General features: G+C 54.9%; 1 protein-coding gene across 10 annotated transcripts in view; it reads left to right on the top strand.

Moving 5' to 3' along the window:
* The first annotated feature begins 6,950 nt into the window (after positions 1-6,950).
* Positions 6,951-23,488, top strand: part of DGKZ (diacylglycerol kinase zeta) — a 42,016-nt gene continuing 25,478 nt past the window's right edge. For 3 of the 10 annotated variants that reach the window (XM_004763146.2, XM_004763145.2, XM_045065957.1), the window contains exon 1: positions 18,515-18,804. In XM_004763146.2, the coding sequence (XP_004763203.1) occupies positions 18,644-18,804 (161 nt within the window). In that variant the 5' untranslated portion in view covers positions 18,515-18,643. Of the gene's footprint in view, positions 7,509-16,295; positions 16,491-18,482; positions 18,805-23,488 lie in introns of those variants that run through there. The other 7 variants (XM_013061764.2, XM_045065956.1, XM_045065959.1 and 4 more) reach the window with 5 other exon arrangements.

Here is a 23,488-nt window from a genome sequence, read left to right as displayed (position 1 = left end):
TTCCTGACTTTGTGCCTTTCTTCATGGTGGGGGAGGGGACCAGGACTGAGAGATGGGGAGTGAGAAGGGGAAATCGATCTTCTATTCTGCCAGGGGTTCATTGGGGGTGTGGGTATGTGGGGGGGGGCATTTCTCCCTCTTCCAGCGAGGTGCAGGATTCCGACTAGATGCTCCAAGGATTCCGCTGGAGGCTGTTCCTCCAACTGTTGACAATGGAGGCAGAGAAGCAGATCAGCCACAGTCTTGGCCTTTGGGGATGCGAACTGCTAGGATCAAGCCTGTCCTGTGGACCAGACGCTGTGCCGGACACTTCCCATGCTCTACCCAGTGTGGTCCTCCTGACACCTGCCAACATTTCAGCCCTCGTATCCTCTGCCTCAGCTGGGTCAAAGGTGCAGGCTCCATAGTCAGAAGATCTATGTTTAACTCCTGAGGCTGCCGCTCCCTAGCTGAGCATGGTAGCCAGAATTCTAATGCTGCCTCCAAGCTTCCTGGCCCCTACTCTGCTTCTCCTCTGCTCCCCTCTCCCTCCCATACACACCTATTTAATCCCCTCCCCTAGGGTGTGCAGGAGACCTGTAAATACAAGGGGATGTCCTCCCATAATTAGGTGACCTTTTATGGCAAAAGTAAAGAGATTCTGCAGCTGTAATGAAGGTCCCAAATCAACCGATTTGGGGTTCATCAAAACGGAGATTATCTTTGGTGGGCCTGGCTTAATCAGGTGAGAGCCTTTTTCTTTCTTTCTTTCTTTCTTTCTTTTTCTTTCTTTCTTTCTTTTTTTTTTTTAAAGGCACTGAGCCTTTCCTGAGAAGAAACAGTCCCCTGTTGGCCTTGAAGCAAACAACTATGTGTAAAGTGCATGGAGGGGGTGGCCTCCAGGAGTTGAGGGCCAAAGTGGCAAAGCACTGAATTCCACCAAAACCTCAACATGCCTCATCTCGGCTCCAGATGAGACCCCCCCACACACACACACACAGGGCCAGCAAGACTGAGCTGACTATGGGCCATGGGAACTGAGATCATCCATATGTCATCTTAAGCTTCCATGTTCATGGTCATTTGTTACACAGCATAGGAACGTGAGATACTATATAACCCGAATCTCTCTGAGCCTCCATTTCCCCATTTGTAAAACAGGACATAACACCCAAGGAATGAGGTAGTTGTGGGAGTCAACAAGGTAAATTATGTAAGGGGCTTAGAGCAGGTCCTGGCCCATGGTGACTCCAAGAAAGATGAGCTGTGCATTTAGAGGCAATATCGAGCCCCCTCCTAAGGGCCAAGCTAGAGGGTGTTGTCATAGCACAAAGGAGGGTACCTCAGCCAGACTGGAGGGCTTCCTGGAGGAGGCAACATGGACTGTTGGAAGCAGGCAGGAGAGAGGAAAGGGGCATTTCAGAAGAAGGGGAGCAGCCTGAGCAAAGGCCTCTCAGATGTGAGAGAGCAGGAAAACTTCAAGGAAATTCAAATCATTTAGAACAGCCCGATGGTAGAGAGCTGAGGCCAGGTGGTGACCAGGGGCCAGATCCCAAGGGGACTCAAATGTCTTTCTAAGGCATTTGGACTTCATCATGCAGGTGTGATACTTTCCTACCCAGAAGCAGGATGTGGTGTTGGGATGTGCCTACACCAGCTGCCCACCAGCTGGTGGAACCTTAGAACCTCAGAACTAGCCATTAGGCCATCCTCTCTCCCTCTTCCTTCACAGCCTCGTCTTGACCACTGGATAGGGACTTCGCTGCCTGCTGTTGAGCATCAGTCTGAGCTGCTAGAACATGCAGGCCTCTATGGCAAGGCCATGAGAGACTGGGCTCCTGGCCCTAAACTCCAGCCTCATTAACAATAACTTTTAGCAGACCTCTTTCTTGACATTCGTCTGTTCCCTCTGTTAGTCACTCAACAAACTGTCTTCAGAGGTGCTAGGCTGGTGGTGGAGGCTGGGGAGTAAACCAGCCATCGGGGCTGGTGTGATGGAGGGCAACATGGACTTCATAGACTTCAGACTGGGTGAATCAGGGAGGGTCACTCAGAGGAGGTGGCCCTTGAACTGAGTCTCAAAGAATGGGTAGGACTTGGTAAGGTAGAGAGAGGTAAGGGTGTTGGAAGTGGAGAGATTGGCCAAGGGCAAAGGTGTGGAGCCATGAGAAATAGGGCCAGGACCGAAGTGAGCCAAGGAGGGTTAGGGTGCCCTATGCATAGAGGTGCTTGTACAAACAAGCCTGAGAACAAGCCCCTCCTTAAACTGTACACACAGGCACTCAGCTAGCCTCACCTGAGTCCTGGCCCTGGTGAAAAGGATGGCCTTTCCCGGGATCTAAACCAAGAATATATCATTCTGAAGGTGATGGGGAGCTACTGAATGTTTTTAAGCCAGAGAGTGAGATCATCAGATTTGCCTGTCCCACAGCTCTGCAGGTGGTATACAAGGATGAGACAGAGTCCAGAGATAATCAGGAAGAATTAACAACAGCTCTGACATCAGATTAGCTGTGGGGTGCAGGAGTGAGGGCAGAGCCTGGATGACATTGAAATGTCTGACATGGAGGCCATAGTGGCTGATGGGATCATCAGAGGGGACAGAGAATACAGGAGGAAGAGCTGGTTTGGGGAGAAAATAATTCATTTGAGCACACCTCAAAGTTGAGCTGCCTGTAGAATGTTCCCGTTAACATGGAAGTCTAGGGCTTAGGAGAAGAGATCCCTGGTGGAGATAAGGACATTGTTTGTATCTGGTGTGTTCAAGTCTTGAGTCTACATAAAGGGAAGAGAAGTGAGGGCAGAACTCCAGGAATATGGACATGAAGAGACAGTAGAAGGTGAGGAGTGTACAGGGAGGCTGAGAAGAATGATCGGAGAGGGGGAAAAAAAAAAAAAAACCAGGAGAAGAGAGTGGCCCAGAAACTGACAGAGGAAAACCTCCAGGAGTGGAGATCAGTGGAGTCAGATGACATCTGAGAGGCTGGGAAAGATGAGAAGAACACAAAGTGTCTGCTCGCTTGGACAATGAGGAGGTCACCAGTGACCTTGGTCAGAGCTGTTTTGGGGAGAGGTGAGGTGGAAGTGAGAACAGGAGGGATGGATGGGAAGGGGACAGGGGACCTGGGATGCACTGCATTCTTTCGAGGAGCTGTGCTAGGAAGGAACAGAAGGTGGCACCTGGAGGGCAGAGGTAGGTGAGATCAAGAGCAATCTGGGGGCTGTTCATTTTTTTTAAGTTTTTATTTAAATTCTGGTTAGTTAACATACAGTACAAGTTTAGTTTCAAGTGTACAATATGGTGATTCTTTTGGATAGGAGAAAGTTGACCATGGTTATTTCTAGAAGACAGGGAGCTCACAGAGAGGGAAGAGGATTAGGCGGGTGGGGCAAGGATTCATGGAGTGGATGGAGTGGTCCACTCTGGAACCAGAGAAGCCCAGACAAAGGGAGGGCATTCTGCAGATGCAGAATGTGAGGAGACAGGAAACTGAAGAAGACCCCCATTCAGTTCAGGTCTGATTTCAGAGTCATGAGATCCAGGCCCCCAACAGGCTCAGCACTCAGCAGAGTCTGCTTGAGTTTCTCTCTGGCTCTCCCTCTGCCCCTCCCTCCCAAATAAATAAATAAATCTTATTTAAAAGGTGGGGAGGGGCACCAGGGTGGCTCAGTTGGTTAGGCGGCTGCCTTTGGCTCATGTCACAATCCCAGAGTCCTGGGATCCTTGGGATTCTTGCTCAGTGGGGAGTCTGATTCTCTATCTCCCTCTACCCCCCCCCACTTCTGCGTGCACAAGCTCACTCTCTATCAGATAAATAAATAAAATATTTTTTAAAATCCAAGGACATTGGAGCTACCTAGAACAACTAATCCAGAGAGCTCAGGGCTTGGTGAGGTAATCCAAGCGAGGCTATCTATAATCACCACCCAAAGTCTGTTTACCCAGAGCAGTCTCTCCTGCCTCTGTAAGGATGCAGGGTTAGTCTGCTTGCACAAGCCACCTGTTGACATACGACCTCCTCAGGGTCATGCATCACATCCCTCACGTGTCCCTAGTGATGGACCTGTAGATTCCATGCTCTGCCAGCAGCCAGCTTGGCCCCGCACACAGCTGATGGCTGTCCCAGTGCCAGCCATCCCATCCAGACTGCCACAACAGACCCTTGGTTACAACTGGAAACTGAAGCCCTAGAAGCAGGGAGAACAACTGTGGGCAATGCCTGGAAATGGAGTGAGTCAGAGCGATGTTCCAGTTCCAGAGGGCTGGATGGTCCCAGGAGCCAGCTGGCCAAATTGGGGTGTAGGTAACAGGTGCTCCTTGGGTCGCTAGGGGAGCCAGGCTGGGAACTCACCTCCAAAGGAGGCTCAGTTGCTTTGTCAACAGAGTGGCAGTTAAGGGTGGAGGTCCTGACGTCTGCACTGCACTTGACCTTAACAAGGCACCCAGCTCCCAGAGCTTCAGTGCCCTCATCTGTGAAATAGTCCCCACCCTCCTGAAGGTGCTGTGAGGGGCAAGTGAAAGCTTGCACACAAAGCTCTCAGCCCAAGGTCAGCTGTGCAGTAAACACTGGAAAAGGCATTAGCTATTATTTTCTGAGTGCAGAGGCAGTGGGCTGGAGATGATCAGAGCAGCTAGCTGCAGCCGGGAAAGGCTGCAGAAGGTAGCTGGACTAGTCAGGGGAGAGGGCCTTCATTCTTCCCTTGGATTCTTGGGAAGTGAGCAAGTGCCACAACTCACCCATAACACAGTCAACAGCTGGTCCTAAGGTGGGGCGGGGAGGGGTTGGGGGGAGGTGTGAGGACGAAGGGGAGATGCTTTAGTTTAAAAAGGTTTGAGCGGGGAGAGCTCTGCAGGAAAGAGCTGAAGGACAAACCAACCTGGAAACCCAGCAGCTAGGCAGCTGGTGAGGGAATGTCAAATCTAGCCCGAACTACCATAATTCATGGTATAGGAGGTTACCTTGGGCCAGGCTGCTAGGAAAATTAGCAAACCCAAAAGCACATTGGGAGGTTGGGGGTAGGGGATGGCTCCCAAGTACCCTGCCTCACCCCCTCCAAGGGTGGGCTTCTTTAGAACTTGGATTTAGGAAGGAAGCTACCCTGTGGCCAAGAAGTTTAAATGCACTTCCATTTATTCCATTCACCCAACACGGGAGAACTAGACCAAGAGAAAGGTGGGACGCAGAGCTGAAGGAAGCCGGGTCCTGCCCTTTGGTAGTTTTATTTATTAAATAAGTGATTTATTTGCTTGAATCACTTGAATGACGTCTCAGTGTCCTCATCTGTAACATGGAGGAAGTGATAATATCTACCACCCAGAGTTGTGGTGAGAATCAAATGAGATGTTAGTTATTGTTCGTGTGTGAAGGGGAGGGTGCTGACAGAGGCCCAGGAAATAGTTCTAGGGCTAAAGGAGGGAGACAACATCTGTAGCAGAGGATCAGGGAGGGGTTCCTGGGGGATGTGGCACTTGAGAATGGCCTTGACTAATGGACAGGATTTTAGAGAAGAGGACACACTCCAGGCCACGGGAACAACCTGTATAAGGACACGTAGGAGGACGACCACTGTAGGACCGATTAGAGTTGGAGGAACCCTAAGTAGCTGTCCCCCTTTGTAGCCCATTCTCTAGCTCTGGGAATCTGGTGCTTCCCACCTCCCTGGGCTCACTGTCAGTGGCAAAAGATAAACCATAGACTAGACCAGACACACACTGGATACCTGGTGAAGAGGGCAATAGGGTCTGGGAAGAAGGAGCATGACTTTCAGCTGGAGCCATCCAGGAAGACTTCCTGGAAGAGTGAGCATTTGAGTGGAGCCCCGGAATTTGAAATACATCAACAGGAGGAGATTGGAGATGAACAATGCTATACAGGCCTCATGCCAATTCCCAGAATAAGGAGCGCAGATGAGTGGAAGGAAATGGATGGCACCACAGTATAGTATGTGGAAAGATGGAGGCAGGCCTTGAATGCCAGGCTAATATATAGGCAAAGGGAGACCTTAAGTTCCACAGATGGGGAGTAAGTGCTATGGTCAAAGGCCAGCTTCAGGAAGATGAGTCTAGGACAGTGAAATGGAGGTGTTAAATCTGAGAAGTCAACCAGGGTCCCATCATCAACCAGATGTGAGGTTCAGATGATGAACATCCCAGGGACAAGAGGAGAGTATGCAAGGGGGAACCATGGTATTTGGAGGGGGAAATAGAGGAGTCCAAAATGGACTCCAAGGAGACCTCTCTAGTCCTTCCTTTCTGAATTGGTTTCCTCCTCTCCCATCAGCGTCAACTGACCCAGGAGGATGACTGAACCTTCTGGAAGACCCTAGCCCAAGAACCTTAGCGGGGTAAGGTCACAGAAAGCAGCTATCTGGGCCTTGAGACCTCGGCTCCAGGGTCTGGACATTCTCCGCCCCACCCCCACCCCCAGCTGCGGGTCCCTCTCCTGGAATAGTCCGGAAGAGCTCTAGGCCTAGAGAAGGGGTTACCGGCAATCAGGCCCATCCCCGAATTTAATGCACCCCAGAGCACTTTCCCTTTACTGTGCTCTTTCCCAGGTCTAATTGGATCTCTAAATTCTCGTGGCGCCGACAGGGTTAAAGCCAGCTCCTGTCACCGCCCCCGACCTCCCCCTCCCCACCTGCCAGCCGCCACGGCGAATGCCAGAGCCGGAAAGCGCGGGACAAGGACTGCGGGGGGTGGAGGGGGGGTGCACCGCAGCAGCTGATTGACGGGCGGGGCGGTGATTGGCAGCTGCCGGGAAGCGGGGTGCGGGGAAGGTGCTGCAGGGGTGGGCTCTGCCGGGCGCCCCACACCCCCAGCCTCAGCCCGGGGCAGGGTTCGTGCCCGCCGCCGGCTGGGCCGGGATCGCTCCTTCCGTGTCCCGAGCCGGCTGGCTGGGCGGGGAGGCGCCCTCCCCCTCCGGACCCCGCGGGCTGGCGGGTGTCTCTAAGGTGACACTCTGATGCGCGGCAGTGGCGGCGGCTGCAGGAGCGCGCTCGCCGCCCGGGCTCCGGCTCGGTTCGGGCTCGGGCTCCAGCCGTCAGGGGAGCGCCCCAGCGCGCACGACGCAGCACCCCGACACCTACCAAGGACCCCCGGGGGCGCGGGACGATCCCAGCCAGCCTTCCCCAGGCGCGTCGCGGGGCAAATCGCCGCTCCCGTCGTCTGAGCCTCGGCGTCGGGAGGGACGTGCGGGCCCCAGGGCTCCCCTCCCTCGCTCCCCGCCTCGCGTCCCCGGGCCCAGGAGGAAGGGAGACTGAACTTTAGCGGGCAAGCCCGAAAGGCCGCAGCAGCCGCGGGAAGAGGACGGCCGCGGGATGGCCGAGGGGCCGGGCGGCGCAGGGCCCCGCGGGGACGGGGCTGGCGGCGGCCGGGCAGCCGAGGAGGAGGTGGTGCGGCGCCGCTGCCGGCGGGGGGAGGAGGCCGAGGTCTCGCAGCTGTGGCCCGAGGGACCCCGGGGCATGGCCGCTATGCCCCCCGTGGAGGAGCGGTTCCGCCAGCTGCACCTACGCAAGCAGGTGTCCTACAGGTAAGGAGAATGGGGGCAGAGGGAAGCTCAAAGCTGGGGACCACCTCCCCCCTTCAGTCAACATTCTTTGAGGACCCGCCGCTTGCCTGGCGTTGCTCTAGGCCCTGGGGATTCAGAGATGACTACCAAGGGGGCTCTGCTATCCGTGTGCAAGGGGAAGGGGCGCTTCTGGGAGCCCCTCTCTCTATGAACTGCCCTATTCATCCGACATGGGGATTACTGATGCTAACTGAGTACCAGACACTGTACTAGGCGCCGAGGAGAGAAATGACCAAGACATCAAGCCTCTCTGCTGAGGAGAGCTGGGAGATGGCCCCTGGGCCCTTCTGGGAGAAGAGGGACCCGGGTTCAGGCAATAGGCCCTGCCTGAACTTTCTCATGGGTTGACCGTGTGCTAGACACTCGCTTATAGAAGTGACTAAGGTGCTTCCCGACACCATGGCTGAGACTCTGCTGCCTAGAGATGAAGCAGGAATCTCCACCTGGACCATTCTGCCCTGTGGGGCCCTCACTGGCATCCCCAGTGGTTCGGTGAACCTCTCACTTCCTTTGAATCTTCTGCCTGTGCAAGGTTCCCAGCCTCTGGGGTCCTGCCATCTCTGCCCAGGAAGTTTCCTGGAGGAATTGGCTGGACTGGGTCCCAGAGACCACACTTACGACTTAGAATGGAGTGAGGAAGGGGGGCTGCCCCTCCAACAAGAGTGGGTGAGTTACCCAGAGGATAGGTATGAGGAGTGGGTGGGGGCAGGGCAGGGGCAGCTCTCCCCTTCCTCTTCCTCTCCCAGACCACAGCCTCAACTTGGACTTGCTGCCCCTCTAAATCCCATAGACCAGAGTGACCTCCTCTGGAGGGTCCACAGGGACACTGAAGCATCTGCAGTCCTTGAAGCCATCGGCCCCGTTAGAGAGGACAGGTTTCCTGTCAGTTTACAACCTGGGGACTTGAGGTGCGTCTCACGCTGCCCGGCTTCTCTCTGGGGCTTCTGGGAGGGGGTTTCGTGAAACTGGCCCAGCCCTGGGAGCCTGAAGGACTTAAATGGATTATGATAGTATCAGGCCTCCATCACTTGAGGTAGGATGGAGGAGAAGGGCAGAAAACTTCACCATCTTGAAGTGAGATACTCAGAATAAATACAAAGTAGGTTGGGTTCACGTGGGCTCTACCTTCACTTTCTGGGGTATGTAAGGAATCAGGGGGCTCCATTTCCAGTTCTTCCAGGACACAAGTTTGGGAGGAGGTCGTCATCTGTCCCCTGCCTTCTGGCTGCAGATAACAGAGCCCCTGAAAGTCCTCTGGGGGAGGAGAGAGGACCAGAGACTGACGGGCAATGGAACAGAGAATGTAGAATCCTGGAAGAAGTATGAGTCTGGGAGTCCAGAGGCCTGGCCTGTACCTCACTTCTGCCAGGGCCTGACTATATGTGTTTGAGTTGGACAATCTCTCTGTCTCTGAGCCTCAGTTCTTCATCTATCCCATAAGGGGATGACCCCAAGATTTTCCTTGACTGTGGAACAGGGACACACAGCATCTGAAGCTGGAAAGGAGGCCAGAATGGGGTTTAAGGCTTAGAGGATTGGAACCAGAGAACAACCCCGAAGCAGTGGCAAGGGCTGGGATCTCCCCCAGGCTGGTTCCTAAGTGGACACCCCTCCTCAGCCCAAACTTGAGGCCTTAGTCACAAAAGACGCAGGGTGGCCCAGCTGTGCCTCCTTTCTAACTGTGAAGGGATCAGGAGACCTCCACATCCCCTGTGTGAGGGCTACAGGAGACAGCGTGGGGGCGGGGTGGGGTCCAGCTGTCACACCTGGAGAGATCATGCAAGGTACCTCCTCACACCCTATAGTCAGGCCAGGAGCCCCATCTTAGGACCAGGGCAGCACAAGGCATTAAGGCAAGAGCTCCCCGGGGAAAGGGCAGAAGCAGCCCAGGAAAAGCACAACCCTGGGCTTCTCAGGGCAACCCAGTGGAATGAGCTGGGTTTCAAGCTAAGCCCTACCGTGGGGCTGCAGTCCTGCATGGCCTGGTGACTGATGCCACCTTTCCTGGTACAGGTCTGGTGGATGGGGGGTTGGGGGGGCGGTGGTGGGAGGGGGCTGGTAAGCCTAAGACCCATGGTGGCCTTTTCACATCCTCCCCCTGCCACAGTTCCATGCTGCTCTGGCTCGCAGATAAACCTCCCACCCCGCTGTGAGGAGTTGCTAAGAAAAGCAATTGAAAGCCCTTCACAGAGAGAAAAGGCTTTTAGACAGAAATGCGGAGGCACAAAAATCCGAGGGCCGAGGGGTGGAAGCGGAAGCAGGGTTGAGGCTGGGCTGTCTCTGACGTAAGTGAGGACGGGGGCTTTCAGCAGGACACTAAAAGCTTTTAGGGACATAATGGCTTCTGGGAAATAGGTTCCCACAGCCCCACTGTGGGCTGGATGCAGCCCTGGCAGGATGGAAAGATGGCAGGTATGGGCCAGTAGTGACTCTGGGTGGGCAAGGGAAGTGGGGAGAACTTCTCATATCCACATCTGGGCTTGAGGACAGCTATCTCCCCTATACTTGAGAAAGTCCTGAATGCCCAGGGTTGGGCTCAGGAGATCGTTGGAGGGCAGCGTCCAGCCTGGGAAAAGCCAGAGGGGTACCAAGGACATTGGGTTTGATCTGAAAGGGTCAGAAGATGGGGAGCTGGGGCTTCTGGAGCTAAGCCCAGTGGTTACCACACCGCATCACCTGGGGATTATCCCCCCCCCCCCAAAACCCTTTCTAAAGTCCTATCCCTGGAGACCCAGCTATAGGAAGTCTGGGATTAGACCTGAGCATCTCAAAAGGTGATCTGGGTAGAGAAGCACGTTTTGAAACCTGTGAAGAAGCTGAAGGAGAGAGAAAAGATAACATGTGAGCTGAATCACTCCCATATGGCTGGCAGGGGGCTCCCCCAAGCTGGGCACTCCTGTGGCCTCAAAAGGACCCTGAAGGAGGACCAGCACCTCCATCTATAGTTCCGGCCCTGGGCCAGGTGCTGCATGAGACAGAAGAATGGGACATGGTCCCTTCCCCTGCCAAAAGTAAGATTGGTACAGGGCCAAATAGTAAATATCCTGGGCTTTGCAAGTCCCACAGTCTGCCATTGTGGCGCAGAAGTGGCCACAGACAATATGTAAATGAATGAGTGTGGCTGCATTCCAGTAAAACTTTATTTATAGACCCTGAACTTTAAATTTTATATCATTTCCACTGTCACAAATATTATTCTTTTGCTTTTTTTCCAACCATTTAAAATTATAAGAACCATTCTTAGCTCACAGCCATCCACAAACAGGCAGCAGGCCGGATATGGCCCATCAGCCATGGTTTGCCCATCCCCAATCCAATGGGATGCGATGGAACAAACACACAGGAAAGACAATGATGGTTGGCATTGAGAATCAACCTGGGCGTTCAGTGAAGTGGCCCTCACATTCCCACCAAGAGAGGGCTTGCACACACACATGCGGTCTTTGGGGTCAGAGAGACCTGGGTGCTAATTCCTAGCTGATTGAGTCACCTTCCCCTCTGACCCTGTTTCCTCCTGTGGGAAACAGGAACAGTAATACCCGCACAGGAGAAGGGCTGGGAAGATTGAAGAAGATAAGATATGTAAAATTCCTGACTGGTAGCAAAGAGGAGACACAAGTTCGGAGATCTTTGGCCCTCTAGAGCTGGACCTCCGGGGAGGGGGCGGGGTGGGGGCGGGTGGGAGAGGGTGTCCAGGAAGACCCCTGAGGGAAGTCAGCCCTGAGTGATGGATAAGAAGACCTGGGAGTGGCAGCGTTGAATGGAGACTAAGCAAGAGCTGAGCACGATTCACGATTCACGTCCCAGGCCGCAGCTCTCCCCCCGACCCCCTCCACCCCCAGAGAGGGGCTGGGAGGAGGGGAGCGACTGGGGGCGCCAACGGGCAGGGAAGGGTGCCCCTCCTGTGGGCACGGGGCTGCAGGGACACAGCTCCTCAAGGGAGGGGCACCTGATCCAACTCTCCCTGCTGCTATTTACCAGAAGCTAAAAATAACCCAAGAGTGACAGGGAGATGGGGACGATTTGTAATTTAAATAGCAACAGGATAAAGCAAGGAGCTGCAAGAGATCACATTCTGTCCTGAATTAAAAATGCAAAAACCGGGGGCAGAGAGCTGAGCTGGAGCTGGAGGAGGGGTCTGCTGCCAAAGGAAGCTGGAAGCTGGGGGGTGTCTATCTATTTTCCTTCCTTTGGGAAGGGCAGGGACCAGGCCCAGCCTGGAGATCCTTCCTCCCCTCAGGGACCCGAGGTTCTTGCTGACTAGGGAGTCAAAGGCCATCGAGGGCAGTGCCCAAAGGTGGGGCCAAGAGCAGTGCAGGGATTGGGATCCCAAAGCGGGGCTTCTCCAACCCTATTGTGGCGCACAGTGCTTGGGACATGCCCTCCCCCCTGCCCCAGTAGCTCATGTCCCCACCCCGGCACCAGGGGGACACAAGCCATTTGGGCATTTCGGAAGGAAGCTGGGAGGACCAGTTTGAAAGGGTGATTGTCCGGCATGCTGCCGACAATCCCGGGCCAAGCATCGGGAAGCCTGGCTTGGAGTCTCATTTTTGCTTCGATTGGTACAATTTCAGAGCAGAGCATTCAGAGGCGCCTGAAGGGTCTAGATCCCAAAGGCAAGGGTTGGAACAGGCTGGGGAAGACTTCTCTTCAAGGATATACGAAGTGGCTAGGGAAAGCATTAGGATGAGATTTGGCTTCTGCTAAGTTTGACTGTGCTTGACCAGTGCTCTTGACCTACAGATGTTTGCCGAGGGAAGGCTAGGCAGTGTTCATAGAGTACGTGGGGATTCAAGGGCTCCTGGGCGGTTCACTTCAAAGCCCTTTTTACTCTGTCAGGTTTCCAAGGGCCTGGACTTTATCTTTAAGGATCTTTTCTTTTGGCTCTAAATATACCTTTCTTTAGGAGGGGTAATAAGACAGGAGGCATGAGGACTGAAAGGTGGCTTCTGCAACTACAATGTATGACCTGGTAGATGAGGGTAGGAGGCTCTGGTGGCAGGGGCTTGCCTACAGCTCGGGTGGGAGGGAACGCCTTTGGGCAGATCCAGCGGGCCCAGAGTAATGAAAGAACCACCCAGGCTCCTCTCCCCTCCCGCCTGGGGGCCTGGGGACCTGGGAGGTGCCCAGGGACAGTCTCCAAGAAAGATCCGTGGTTTGAGGGACTGCCCTTGAACTTCCAGTGCTATCCTCACAGTGGGGGAGGATCCCAGCTCCCCACTCCCGATTTCTTCCTGCACATGGCTTTCATGAGGCTGCCCAGAAGGAGCCTAATCAAATTTCCATCTGTCACTAGCCAGGGGCACCTGCAGCCCTACTCAGGTACATCTGTCTCCTCTGTGGGGGCAGAGGCGTCGCACCTGGGCAGAGGCCAGCGATCGGCAAGTGCTGTTGGGGTTTGGATGGCTCCCAAGGGCTTCAGCAGGTGCCTAGTGGCTGAGGAGGGACTTAGATTCAAAAAGTTCCCCAGGTCACACCACAGCCCCTCGTGCAAGCCAGAAGCCAGTCTCCCTCCTTCTGCTCTCAGTCTGTTGGGTACCTTTATTCAGCATTTCTCCACTTCCATGGGAAGTTACTGAGCTCATACTATGCGCTCAGTGCGGAGTTAAGAGCAGCGCAGGGGTCAAGAATTTTGTAAGGAGACAAAAAACTGATGTGTATCAAAGGTCTCCTGATCTAGGAATATTTTGGGGGACAGAAGTAAATGTCAGAGATAAATCAGTGGAGTGAGAATGCTGGCTCTAGGACCACCTTCGAGACTTAGGTATTTATAAAATATTTTCATACAAATGAATAAGGAAAAACCTGGAGGCTGGGAAGGAGAGCCAAATGAATCAGGACAGAGAGATTTCAGAAATCATCTGATCCAACCCAGAGATGTTAAGGGACGTGCCCAGAGTCTCACAGCGAAGGGCTGGAGTTCGAACCCATAGATTCTGCATCCGGGCCTCTTTTCACTTTCCCGCTTTTGTTTCTTGGGCCTGGGTTTGGAAGGATGGAGAACTTGACTGGTCAAGCCTGACGGGCAGACAGGCCAAGGAGAACATCACAGACGGAAGGGATTGGCACGGGTAAGGGTGGCATGTTAAGGCAAGTGTGAAAAAAAAGAGAAGCGATGTTTATTGAGCACCTACTGTGAGGCAAACACGGGCATAGTGTGAGCTGAGAGAAAATCTCCACAGGGAAAGCCTGGACAAAGAGGCAAAAAAAAAAAAAAAAAAAAAAAAGAAAGAAAGAAAGAAAGAAAGAAAGACACTGGGAACCAGAGCATAAGGAGCCTCGAAGGTCAGGCCAAGGAGGCTGGCTGGGCTGGTTTTGAGAGCAGAGGCTGTCCAGATCGTGGGTTGAGCATTTCGTGCCCTGGTACATTTCTTTTCCCCAGCTCCCTCTTGCTCATCCAGGCCACTGAAAGTAGAACACCTTACCCTCTGGGGCCTCAACAAAGCCCAGAATAATTTTCTTACCCAGATTCCTCTTCCTGTGTGTATCTGGGTGCATTCTGAGGGGTCCCCAGCTCCCCAGTGCTGGCACATGTCGTCCTAGGAACGGTAAAGGGCGTCCTCCCCAGCACCATGCACCTGTCCCTTCCAACCTTGTTCTCCCAACTCCACCTGGAAATTACTGGCTGCTTAGAGGAGCACAAGCCCAGGGGGATCCTGGTCCCACAATCAGGACTGCTCTGCCTCTCAGAGCCTCCAGCCTGTCTGGTTTCCCCTTCACGAGTCACATTTCCTGCTCTCTGTTGCTCCAGGGCTGCCAGAAGCCTCAGACTAAAAACAAGCCCAGCCCCATTTCCTCTGTTTAACTGCTCAAGCTCCTTGCAGAATCCCTGGGAGAGGCGTAAACGGCCCTGCAACAGTCGCCTTCTAAAAGAGGCCTTGGCCTGGCTGGCAGAGTCTCTGATGGGCTGCAGCACACAGGACCTGCCCAGAGAAATTCAGAGATGGAGGGAGAGCTGCAGAAAGGGGAGTGCTGAGCCTCGGAGTCATCACCATGCTATGTCTCAACCCCAGAGAGGCCAGGGATGTCTTATTGAAGGATACAGACTCTGGGGTGAGGTTCTTAATTCTACGGCTTACCATAGTGGTGACCTTGGAAAAGGAGCTTAGTAGTTTTGGGCCTCAGTTTCCCCATCTGTAAAAGGAGGAAAATAATAGGATAGGGTCGTTGTAAGGATTCCAAAGCTTCTGGCACAGAACTCTTCCAAGAAATATTAGCCATTGTTTTATCACTACTGGGTGTTAATTATTCATGACATAGCATGATTTATTAAACAAATATTTATTGAGAAATATTATGTCATGAGGGACACAAAGGTGACTATAGCACCAGATGGAGGTTTCCAAGGGCTTGGATGGCATCGTGTGCATTCCTGTGTCTGCAAGTTCTGTAGTGTAAATGTTTATTGAACTGAACTGACACCATTTCTGTCCTCGAGAAATTTACAGCTTTTCTGGGGTAACAAACACATACAAAGCTCAAGAACTAATTACAGAGCAATGTGGTTTAAAGAATGCTTGAGGAAGGGACGATTTCCCTCCCAGAACCAACCCTGACAATAAAGAGAAAGTGTATGCCTTACTATTTATTTACCAAATCTCCACAAAGGCCTCAAAGTCCAGCAGGCCTTTTTGCTATTTTTCAGACACATCGAGTATTTTCCTTACTCAGGGCCTCTGCCGCATCTGTTCCTTCTACCTAGAATGCTGTTCTCCCAAATAGTCATGTCATTTGCTCTCTTGATTCATTTAGGTCTGTTCTCAAATGTCACCTCCTCAGAGGAGCCTTCCCTGATCTCCTATCCAAGTAGGAGACCAATCTCTTTCCTCCTCATCAAACTCTTTCCCCTTCATTTTGGCTTCATTTTTCTCTATAGCACTTGTGACATTATTTCATATATTGTCTCCTAGGTGTCTTCCCCAGAATCTGAGCTGTGTGAGGTTGGAGCTCTTGTTCCTCGCTCATTATTACATGGTCTGATATAGTGCTTGATGCACAGAAGGCACTGAATAAATATTAACTGAACGGTTTCATTTGTAAACCCTTTTACCTCTTATTTAATCCTCACTAACCTCCATGAGCCCCATTATTACTCTCATGCTCCCTTCCATTTTACAGATAAGAAAACTGAGGCTCAGAAAAGCTCCCTGACATAGGTTCATCAGTCTGTCTGTTTACATCCTACCTTATTGGGTTGAAGATGACTCAGAGAAGTAACCCTCGCTGACCTGATCCAGTAAGTGGCAGAAACAGGACAGGAGCCCACATCTTCTGGCTCTGTTCTGGTTACTCCTTCCACTCTGCCACTGTCCCACGAGCCCGGCCCTGCGTTATATGGTGTGATGCTCACAGAGGTGTGAAGGAGAGAGAGGAGTGTGGGGGCTGTCCACTGCCCGCCCGTTTACCCTCATAGTTGTGATGAAGCGGGAGATCATAGCAGGACCAAGAGGGGAAGAGCACAGAGAGTCTGAATGGAGAGGAAGGCTGGACTGAAGCTTGAGGTTCAGATTCCAGCCCAGGCAAGCCTGGCGGCTGACGGGCAGCCTCTGACTCGGGCTGTCTCCTGGCTGCTGGGCTGGGCTTGTCCTCACCTGCCTCCAGCCCTCCCATGCAGCTCCTCTTCCCAGCCAGCCTCCTGCCCCAGCCAGCGGAAGGCGCCTACGAGGCCTTGGTCCTCTTCTGGGGCAGCCGGCAGGCCGGCCGGCCTCTTGCAGGGCCCCCCGGTCAGGAAGTGCCGAAAGAGGAAGAGAGTCGCCGGGCAGGATGAGCGTACTGGGGGCTGGTCACAGTACCGGGGGAGGCTGCGATGAGGCCACAGCTCTGGGCCCCGCGGAGGCGCTGGGGACAGAAGAAGGGGAAAAGCCAGGGGCACTGAGGCAGATGTGGCGCTACCGCTCCTGGGACGTGCCACAGATCCCAGCCGAGGCCCCCCGGACACAGTAGGTACTCGAGGTGGCCCAGGAATGGGCAGCGGGACCTCTGGCCCTCTCTGAATCCTCTTTTCTCTCGGTTGGGGGTGGTGGAAAACGTGAGCTTGCCCACCTGTAGTCCAGCAGCTCTGCAGAGGCTCAGAAAAGGGCAAAGGGGCTCTTGACAGGGTGAGGAGATTTCTGATGTTTGAGTTGTTGGGGGACCGTGTGCTGGAGGCTGGGTTGTTGAGGGAGCTAACAGCAGAGGGGCTGGGAAGAAGAGCCTCCCGCGGGAGTGTGGTTTTGGGCATTGTAAGGCTGTGTAAGCAAACTCAGTGGGGTCTCCAGCTGCCTCTCTGGTCTCCTCCCTCGGAGCTTGGTGTCAGAACCATTGGGAAACTTCCTCAGAGGGACCCGTGCACCCCAGAAGGAAAGCGTCAGGCCCACTTGGGGATTTCAGTGCCCTCCTCCTGGTCCCCCCCCCCCCGGGCACCTCTGCTAGCTGGAAGGCTGTGCCGACCTCCCAGGTCAGACCTTCTCCAGGCCCACAGGAATCTTGAAGGACGCTGGGAGAAAGTTCTGAGCTTCTGGGTACCGGCTATTTCTCAAAACCACAGGCATGCCCATAGGTCACAGCCCTGAGCATTGGTTATATGTGGCTGGGTAAGGCTGGAAAATGGGCTGCCACGAAGCCCATTGGAGAGGGTGAAAGTGAAGGTGACACAGGATGTGGCTTTGCAGAGAGGAGAGCTAACAGAAACAGCGGGCAACTGATGTGGGCATCAGGGTGGCAGAGTTTGGGAGGAAGAGGACCATGTTCTCCAGGTTCCTGGCCTCCGTTGGTCAGCCTGGCAGGGGCTGTCAGAAGCTGCCCAGCTGCTGGTTCCCAGCACGTGTCCTGGCTGTGCCACCCCCAGGGGACTCCTCTGGTTCCAACTGCGTTCCTCATCTCCAGAGGTTGATGACCTCTGCTGCCTGTGGAGCTGTGTGTGTGTGTGTGTGTGCGCGCGCATCCTCGAGGCATGTTTCTGGGTGGATGGTACATGTACAAGAGGGACGTGGCCACCATAACTGTTCTCCTGGGGTGGCGGGGGAGGGGGGGATCCTGTGAGCAGGAGAAAGATGTGTATGTTCCCTGTGGGTGTCTATCTTGGTGAATGAGAGTGTGGTCCTTCTGTGTGCATCTGTATGAGTGTGTAAGAGGCATGCCGGTGACTCCCATAGTGTAAGAGATGGAGAGGATTTATTGTATATTGTTGTGGGAAAACAACGATTGTGTTAGGCGTGTCCAAAAGGGTTGGAAACAACTGTGAACAGCTGAGGAGATGAATTTGTATGAGAACAGTGTATGTTCTCTGTTGGCGTGTGCTAGGGTCACTAAGTGACTTTGGTCCTGGTACGTATATGTCTGAGTGTGATGCCGGGGTGAGACGTGTTCTTAGTTTAAGTAATGAGTGAGCAGAAGTGTGTGTGAGAGGCGTGTGTGTTCTGCGTGTACGGGGAACACTGTATGACTTATGTTCCTGGGGGTGTGATTTGGGAGAGCCAAGGGGGTAAGGGCGGAGACTGTATGAGTGGTTGTGAGCAGGCATGGGGTGTGCAAGAGAGTTATCAGCACCGGTGTGACTGGGGCAGAGTGGTGGTGACAGCTGCTCCGTCAGGGGTTCACTCGTGAGCGTGTAGGTTGTTCAGGGCGGGGCTGAGAGGAGGAAAAGATCGTGTGTGCCTGGGTGTGCTCACTGCCCGCGTGTGAGACCCCAGGAAATACTGTGGGATCCAGGGGGACCAGCCTAGGGGTGGGGAGGCGGGACCTACAGGGTCCCGCCCTTCCCGGGCTCCTCCCTCTCCTGGCCGCCGAGGCGGGTGGCGGCGCGGCCGGCGGCCGGCAGAGGGCGCCGCGAGCCGGTGCCGCCGCGCAGCCGAGGGGGCGTGCTCGGCGGCGGGCAGGCAGCGGCCCGGCCAGCTATGCGGGGTCCTGCGGCCGCGGCTGGCGGCACTTCCTGGAGCGGCGGCGGCCGCTTCCCCGGCACCTGGGCGTGGGGCGCGGGGGCGCGCGGCGCGGGGGCGGGCGGAGCGAGGGCGAGCCATGGTCGCGGCAGGCGGCGCGGAGCCGGCGTGCTAAGCCCCGGCCGCCGGCCCGGCATGGGCGTCTCCCGCGGGCCCGCCGCCGGCCGGGGCTAGGGCCGGATGGAGCCGCGGGACGGCAGCCCCGAGGCCCGGAGCAGCGACTCGGAGTCGGCCTCCGCCTCGTCCAGTGGCTCCGAGCACGACGCGGGTCCCGAGCCGGACAAGGCGCCGCGCCGCCTCAACAAGCGGCGCTTCCCCGGGCTGCGTCTCTTCGGGCACAGGTGAGCGCGGCGGCAGCGGGGTGGGCACCGCGGCACCGGTCGGACACCGCGCCGGGCTCCAGGAGGAGCCGTCTCCGGACTGACAGCGAGGGGAGGTCTCCGCCCGGCGCCGGCCGGATGGGCTGAGTTGGCTTGGCTCCGCGTCGGGGTCAGCTCCTAGAGTCCCGGCACTGGCACCGGGTGGGAGTCATTCGCTGACACCCGCGGCTTAGCGCGCCTCCTCTGTGGTACCAAGGCAGGGTCTGCTTCCAACTTGCCTGCGGGGTAGGACCAGCAGGTAGGGTCCCCCCTGACTGGCCGCTCGCCCGTTCTGGGCACTGAGAGAACAGGGCCTCCTCTGAGCCCCCTGGCAGCAGTGAGGTGGGGAAGGTGTCACGGCCGCCCCCAACCCCTGCGCCTCGGTGGGGCGGTTTGCCTACCGCCACTGCACGGCATCTGCAGAACATGGCCTCTGTTGATACCGGCTGTCCCAGAACACTGGCAACTGAGCTAATTGCTCATCACTGTAAGCCTCTCGTTGAGGTTGAGGGTGCTTGGCCACCTGTTCTATATTGCTCTTAATTAGTGGAGAGACCCTACCCTCTACCTTTGCCAGGCGGTAGGCATTGCTCTCCCTACCCCCATCCCGCTCTTGCTGGGTGAAGGATGGGGTGGGCAGCAGTCTGAAATCTGCGCTGTGGCTCTTCAGGCTCCGTGCTGCCTCCTCCTCCTCCGGCACACCAAATGTCACTGTCTTATGCCTGGGACGGGGTTGACCAGGACTCTGGTGAGGAACTGGGGGAGGGTGTGGAAAGGTGGAAGGCAGGCAGCTCATGGCATGTGTGCCCGCGTTGGCTGGGAGTCCTTCCTGCCATGCAGCCCTGGTGTAAGGTGAGGGTAGGTGGAGCCCCAGGAGGACCCCACCTGGTTCCTTGGGCTTTTTCCTGACTGACCCCTGCCCTTCTCATTGGCCAGGGAGCTTGCAGCCAATCAGCTAAGGACCCCAGAGCCAACTCAGGCTGGACTCTGACCATTTGGAGCCTGCCCAAAGCCTCCCTCTCACTTTTCTTCAGTTGCCCTGGCTTTGTGGCATTCGGCACACCCCCTCCTCGAGCTTTGCCCTGACCCTTCCCAGGGTAGACTTTACCCACCAATAACATGGGCAGTTTTCTCCTGCTGTGCGGCTTGGCAAACCTGTAATGCTGACCTGTGCCCTCTGCCAGCCTTACCGTGGCCAGGGCCCTGTTCTTTGTGTCTGTGTCACCAAGCACACCCAGAGATCAGGATTCTCACACTGCCAGATGGAGCTCTGTGGGCTCTTGTGAAGCCACACAAGCTTCGGTGCCATATAAAATGGGGCAGGGTACAAGGCTTCCAGTACCTCATTCTGTCACCCACAGCCCTACAAGATGGAGCAGTTTACACCCAGCCCTGCAGGATGTAGCCTCCAGTGTTCACAGGCTCTGGAGGGGAGGGAGGGGCTCCGCCAGAGGCTTCCTGTCCCTGCCCACAGGGTACCAAGTGTCGGGCTCTTGTGACCTGTAGCTGTGCCCCTCCTGAAGGGCACAGGTTAGTGCAGGTGGGGTGAACCTCAGGCACGTTCAGGGGGGAAAGAACAAGAAGCAAGAGAACCAACAAATACCTTTACGTAATTCTCCAAGCAGGAGAGGTGGGACTTTTCCATTTTTATGGATAAGGAAAAACACAGGCTCAAAGACATAAGTGGTTTGCCCAGAATCACACAGCAAGGAAAAAGGAGCGATAGTTTGAACTGCAGTCCAAAACCCTTTCTCTAGACCAGGTTCCTGAACAGAACATCACAATGACCTAGGGAGCTTTAGGAAATTCAGATTTCTAGATCGTATCCTTAGCATGCCTAACTCATCAGTGCTGGAGATGGGGCCTGGACGGGGTTTTTTGTTGTTGTTGTTGTTGTTTTTAAGCTTCACAAGTGTTTCTAATATGCTCCTGGGTTTGAGGACCAAAGTATGACATCACTCTGGGGATGGTAAGTGATCTGATAGGTGCTTAATGAGAAGAAAATCAAACAGTGATCTGGAAGTAAGAAGTGTCTCTGTGTAGTAGCTGTGCTGGGCAGTGGGGCATTCAGAAATGAATATATTTGGAGACCCCATAGCCAGGGAGAGGGCAGTGAGAGAAGACTCTACTGACAGGCCTGGGAGCTCAAGAGACTCAGATGCCCACTGGGGCTGACCTCCTCCGCCTTGCTTGGGTTGTAGGGAAGGGCAGACATTTGGAATAGTGCACTTGTTTTGGGCCTGGCGGCTTGAATGTTTTTTATCTCATCCAGCCACCTTTGCTGGTTTCCATTTTCAGGTGAAAGTCCCCAGTGCCCTAGCTGAAGCCAGCCCCTCACCTCCATCTTTTCCTCAGGCTCCATGTTCATCCTTAACCAGGCTCTTGCTTCTCCTTGGGCTTCTACCCTCTGCATTTAGGCCTTCCTCACACCTTGGGGCTGAGGGACCTGATAAGTGAATTGACAGTGGCTAGAAGGGAGGACCAAAGATAACAAATAGATTGGCGGTGGCTGCTGTATTCCGTCTTGGCTTGGTGGTTGAGTTCTATAATCAGCACTCTGCTGTGGGCTTGGGAGGGGCAGTGGTGGTACCCAGGCCGTGCGTTTGCCATCCCCGAGCTAGGCAGGTAGAACAGTCTCTGAATGGCAGCCTCTTTGTCAGGTTTTTCCTTAAAGCGCATCTCAGACCCCCACAACTGGTTTCACCCTCTTGGAATCTGGGGAGCGGTAAGAATCTCTTCTCTTTTAGCATAGCAAGACAAAAAGCTTGCCTATGATCCAGCCCAGTTCCACCTCATGGATCCTTGCTGGGAACCATCAGCCCCTCCTGGAAGAGTCCGTATAGGCCCTGCCCTAATCCCAGGACAAATGGGTTTTCCTCTGTCCTTATCCTTCAGATCCTATTGGCCTAGGGGGTAGTCAGTCACAAATGGGAGGCAAATTGACTCCTGTCCCCTCCTGCTCTTCCAGGGCACACCTAGAGAGAGGACTCATGCTTAGCCCCTGGCTGGGTCCCAGCAGCCTGACCCTGGGCAGGTCGCACAGCCTGTGGATTAACTGGTTTTGCACCTCAGGGGCATCAGAAATTACTTGGTGCTTCACACACCCAGACATAAGGAGCCTGGGCCTCCAGAGCCCCTGGGAGCCTGAGCATTGGCTCTGCCACCCCTGCCCTTCCTTAGTGCTCAAAGTCCTTAGTTCCCAGAGGGCATGAAATGCACCTGTGGAACAAGTTTGAGACAATAGGTCCCATTGAGAGGTGATGCCGCATGGCCCCAAGTGAGCCGGGGCTTGAAGTCCAGACCAGTAGAGGGTGTCCGCTGGGCTGCCTGAGCTGAAGTTTGGGTTGGTTTCTGCAGTGGTTGGGCGGCACGTATTGAGGGATGCCTCTTGCAGAGCAAAAACCCCTGTCCGTGGTGCCAGGATGTCTGGGAGCAAAGGGGCCTCTTTGAGTGGTTTGTCCTACTCAGGCTAATACTGGGAGTGGCCCAGATGCAAGTCAGAGTCCCTGGGTTCCTGCCAGCTGGAGAAGAAAAAGTGACCCCGGTTGCTGAGCTGTGTGTCAGTTTACCCCATTCTGCTGTGCATGCCCCCACCCCCACCGGTAATGTCATGTGCGAGCATGGAGCTGGCGGAGGTCAGGAACTGGAATGGGTCTCTCTCTCTCTCACTCTCTCTATCTTCCTTTGCTGCCACACACCCGCCTGAGGCTCTGGCTCATAAGTCAGGGGAGGGGATGGGCAACTCTTATCAATTTCTGTCTGTGTCATACTCGGAAAAGGTCAGATCTCAGGATGTGGAGCCGCCCCAGCTCCCAAAGAGAGCAGGAGAATGGTGTCCTCCCAGGCAAGGATGGAAGAAGGACTGAGTGACCCTCGTCAGAAAGCCTTGGCCCTGGGCAGCGGGAGGTAGGGGAAAGAGAATCAGACCATCCTTCCTCGGCTTCCTGGAGCCCTCTCCAGAATTTACCAGTCATTCCCCCCAAGCAGAGAAGAAGGGAGTGGGCACACTGGCTCTGAGACTTGGCCTGTGCTGGGCTCCAGGAGAAGCAGAGGTCCGGTCCCTATATCCCTGCAAAGGCTAGAGAGAGTTTCAAGGTCCAGAAGCTGATGGGCAACTTGTCCTTGCAGTATTGCTAGAGTGACACAGGGGGGCGACAGCTACCATTGTGGAGAGGGAGGTGGAAGGGGAGATTCTTCCTGGAGCCAGTCCACTTGTACCAAACACCTGCTGTGGGTGGACCCACAGCCACCGCCCACCGGCCGGTTACCTGATACCCCACCTGCCAGGACAGAGCCGGTCAGAAGGAGGCAGAAGGCAAGCCCTTTGGGAGCCCTCCACAGCACCTGGCCCAGCCCCTTCCCTGCCCTAAACATTGAGGCCCAGTGATGTGGCCCTGACTGGGCCAAGGTCTCACAGCCAGCTAGGGGTTATCTGGGACACCAGCACCAGTCCCCTGATTCCAGTATTAGGTCAGTTTGTACCACATCTTAGGACCCCACAGCCTTCCTTGTGTTCCGAGGAATCCTCCCCATCCAGCACATTCCACCCCACCTCCACCTGTCCTCCTCCCTGCCCCCTCTGCCTCTCCTTCTGATGGCTGCTGCCGCCACCTGAGTAGTTCTCAAAGTCATCACGGGAGACAGCGTGGGTAAGAAGGGGAAGCTG

The sequence above is a fragment of the Mustela putorius genome, unplaced genomic scaffold (assembly GCF_011764305.1).
Source record: "Mustela putorius furo isolate JIRA1106 unplaced genomic scaffold, ASM1176430v1.1 tig00003859_pilon_pilon_pilon, whole genome shotgun sequence".
Lineage (NCBI taxonomy): Eukaryota > Metazoa > Chordata > Mammalia > Carnivora > Mustelidae > Mustela > Mustela putorius.
Note: the sequence above shows the minus strand (reverse complement) of the source record. Positions and strands in the feature narration are given on the sequence as shown.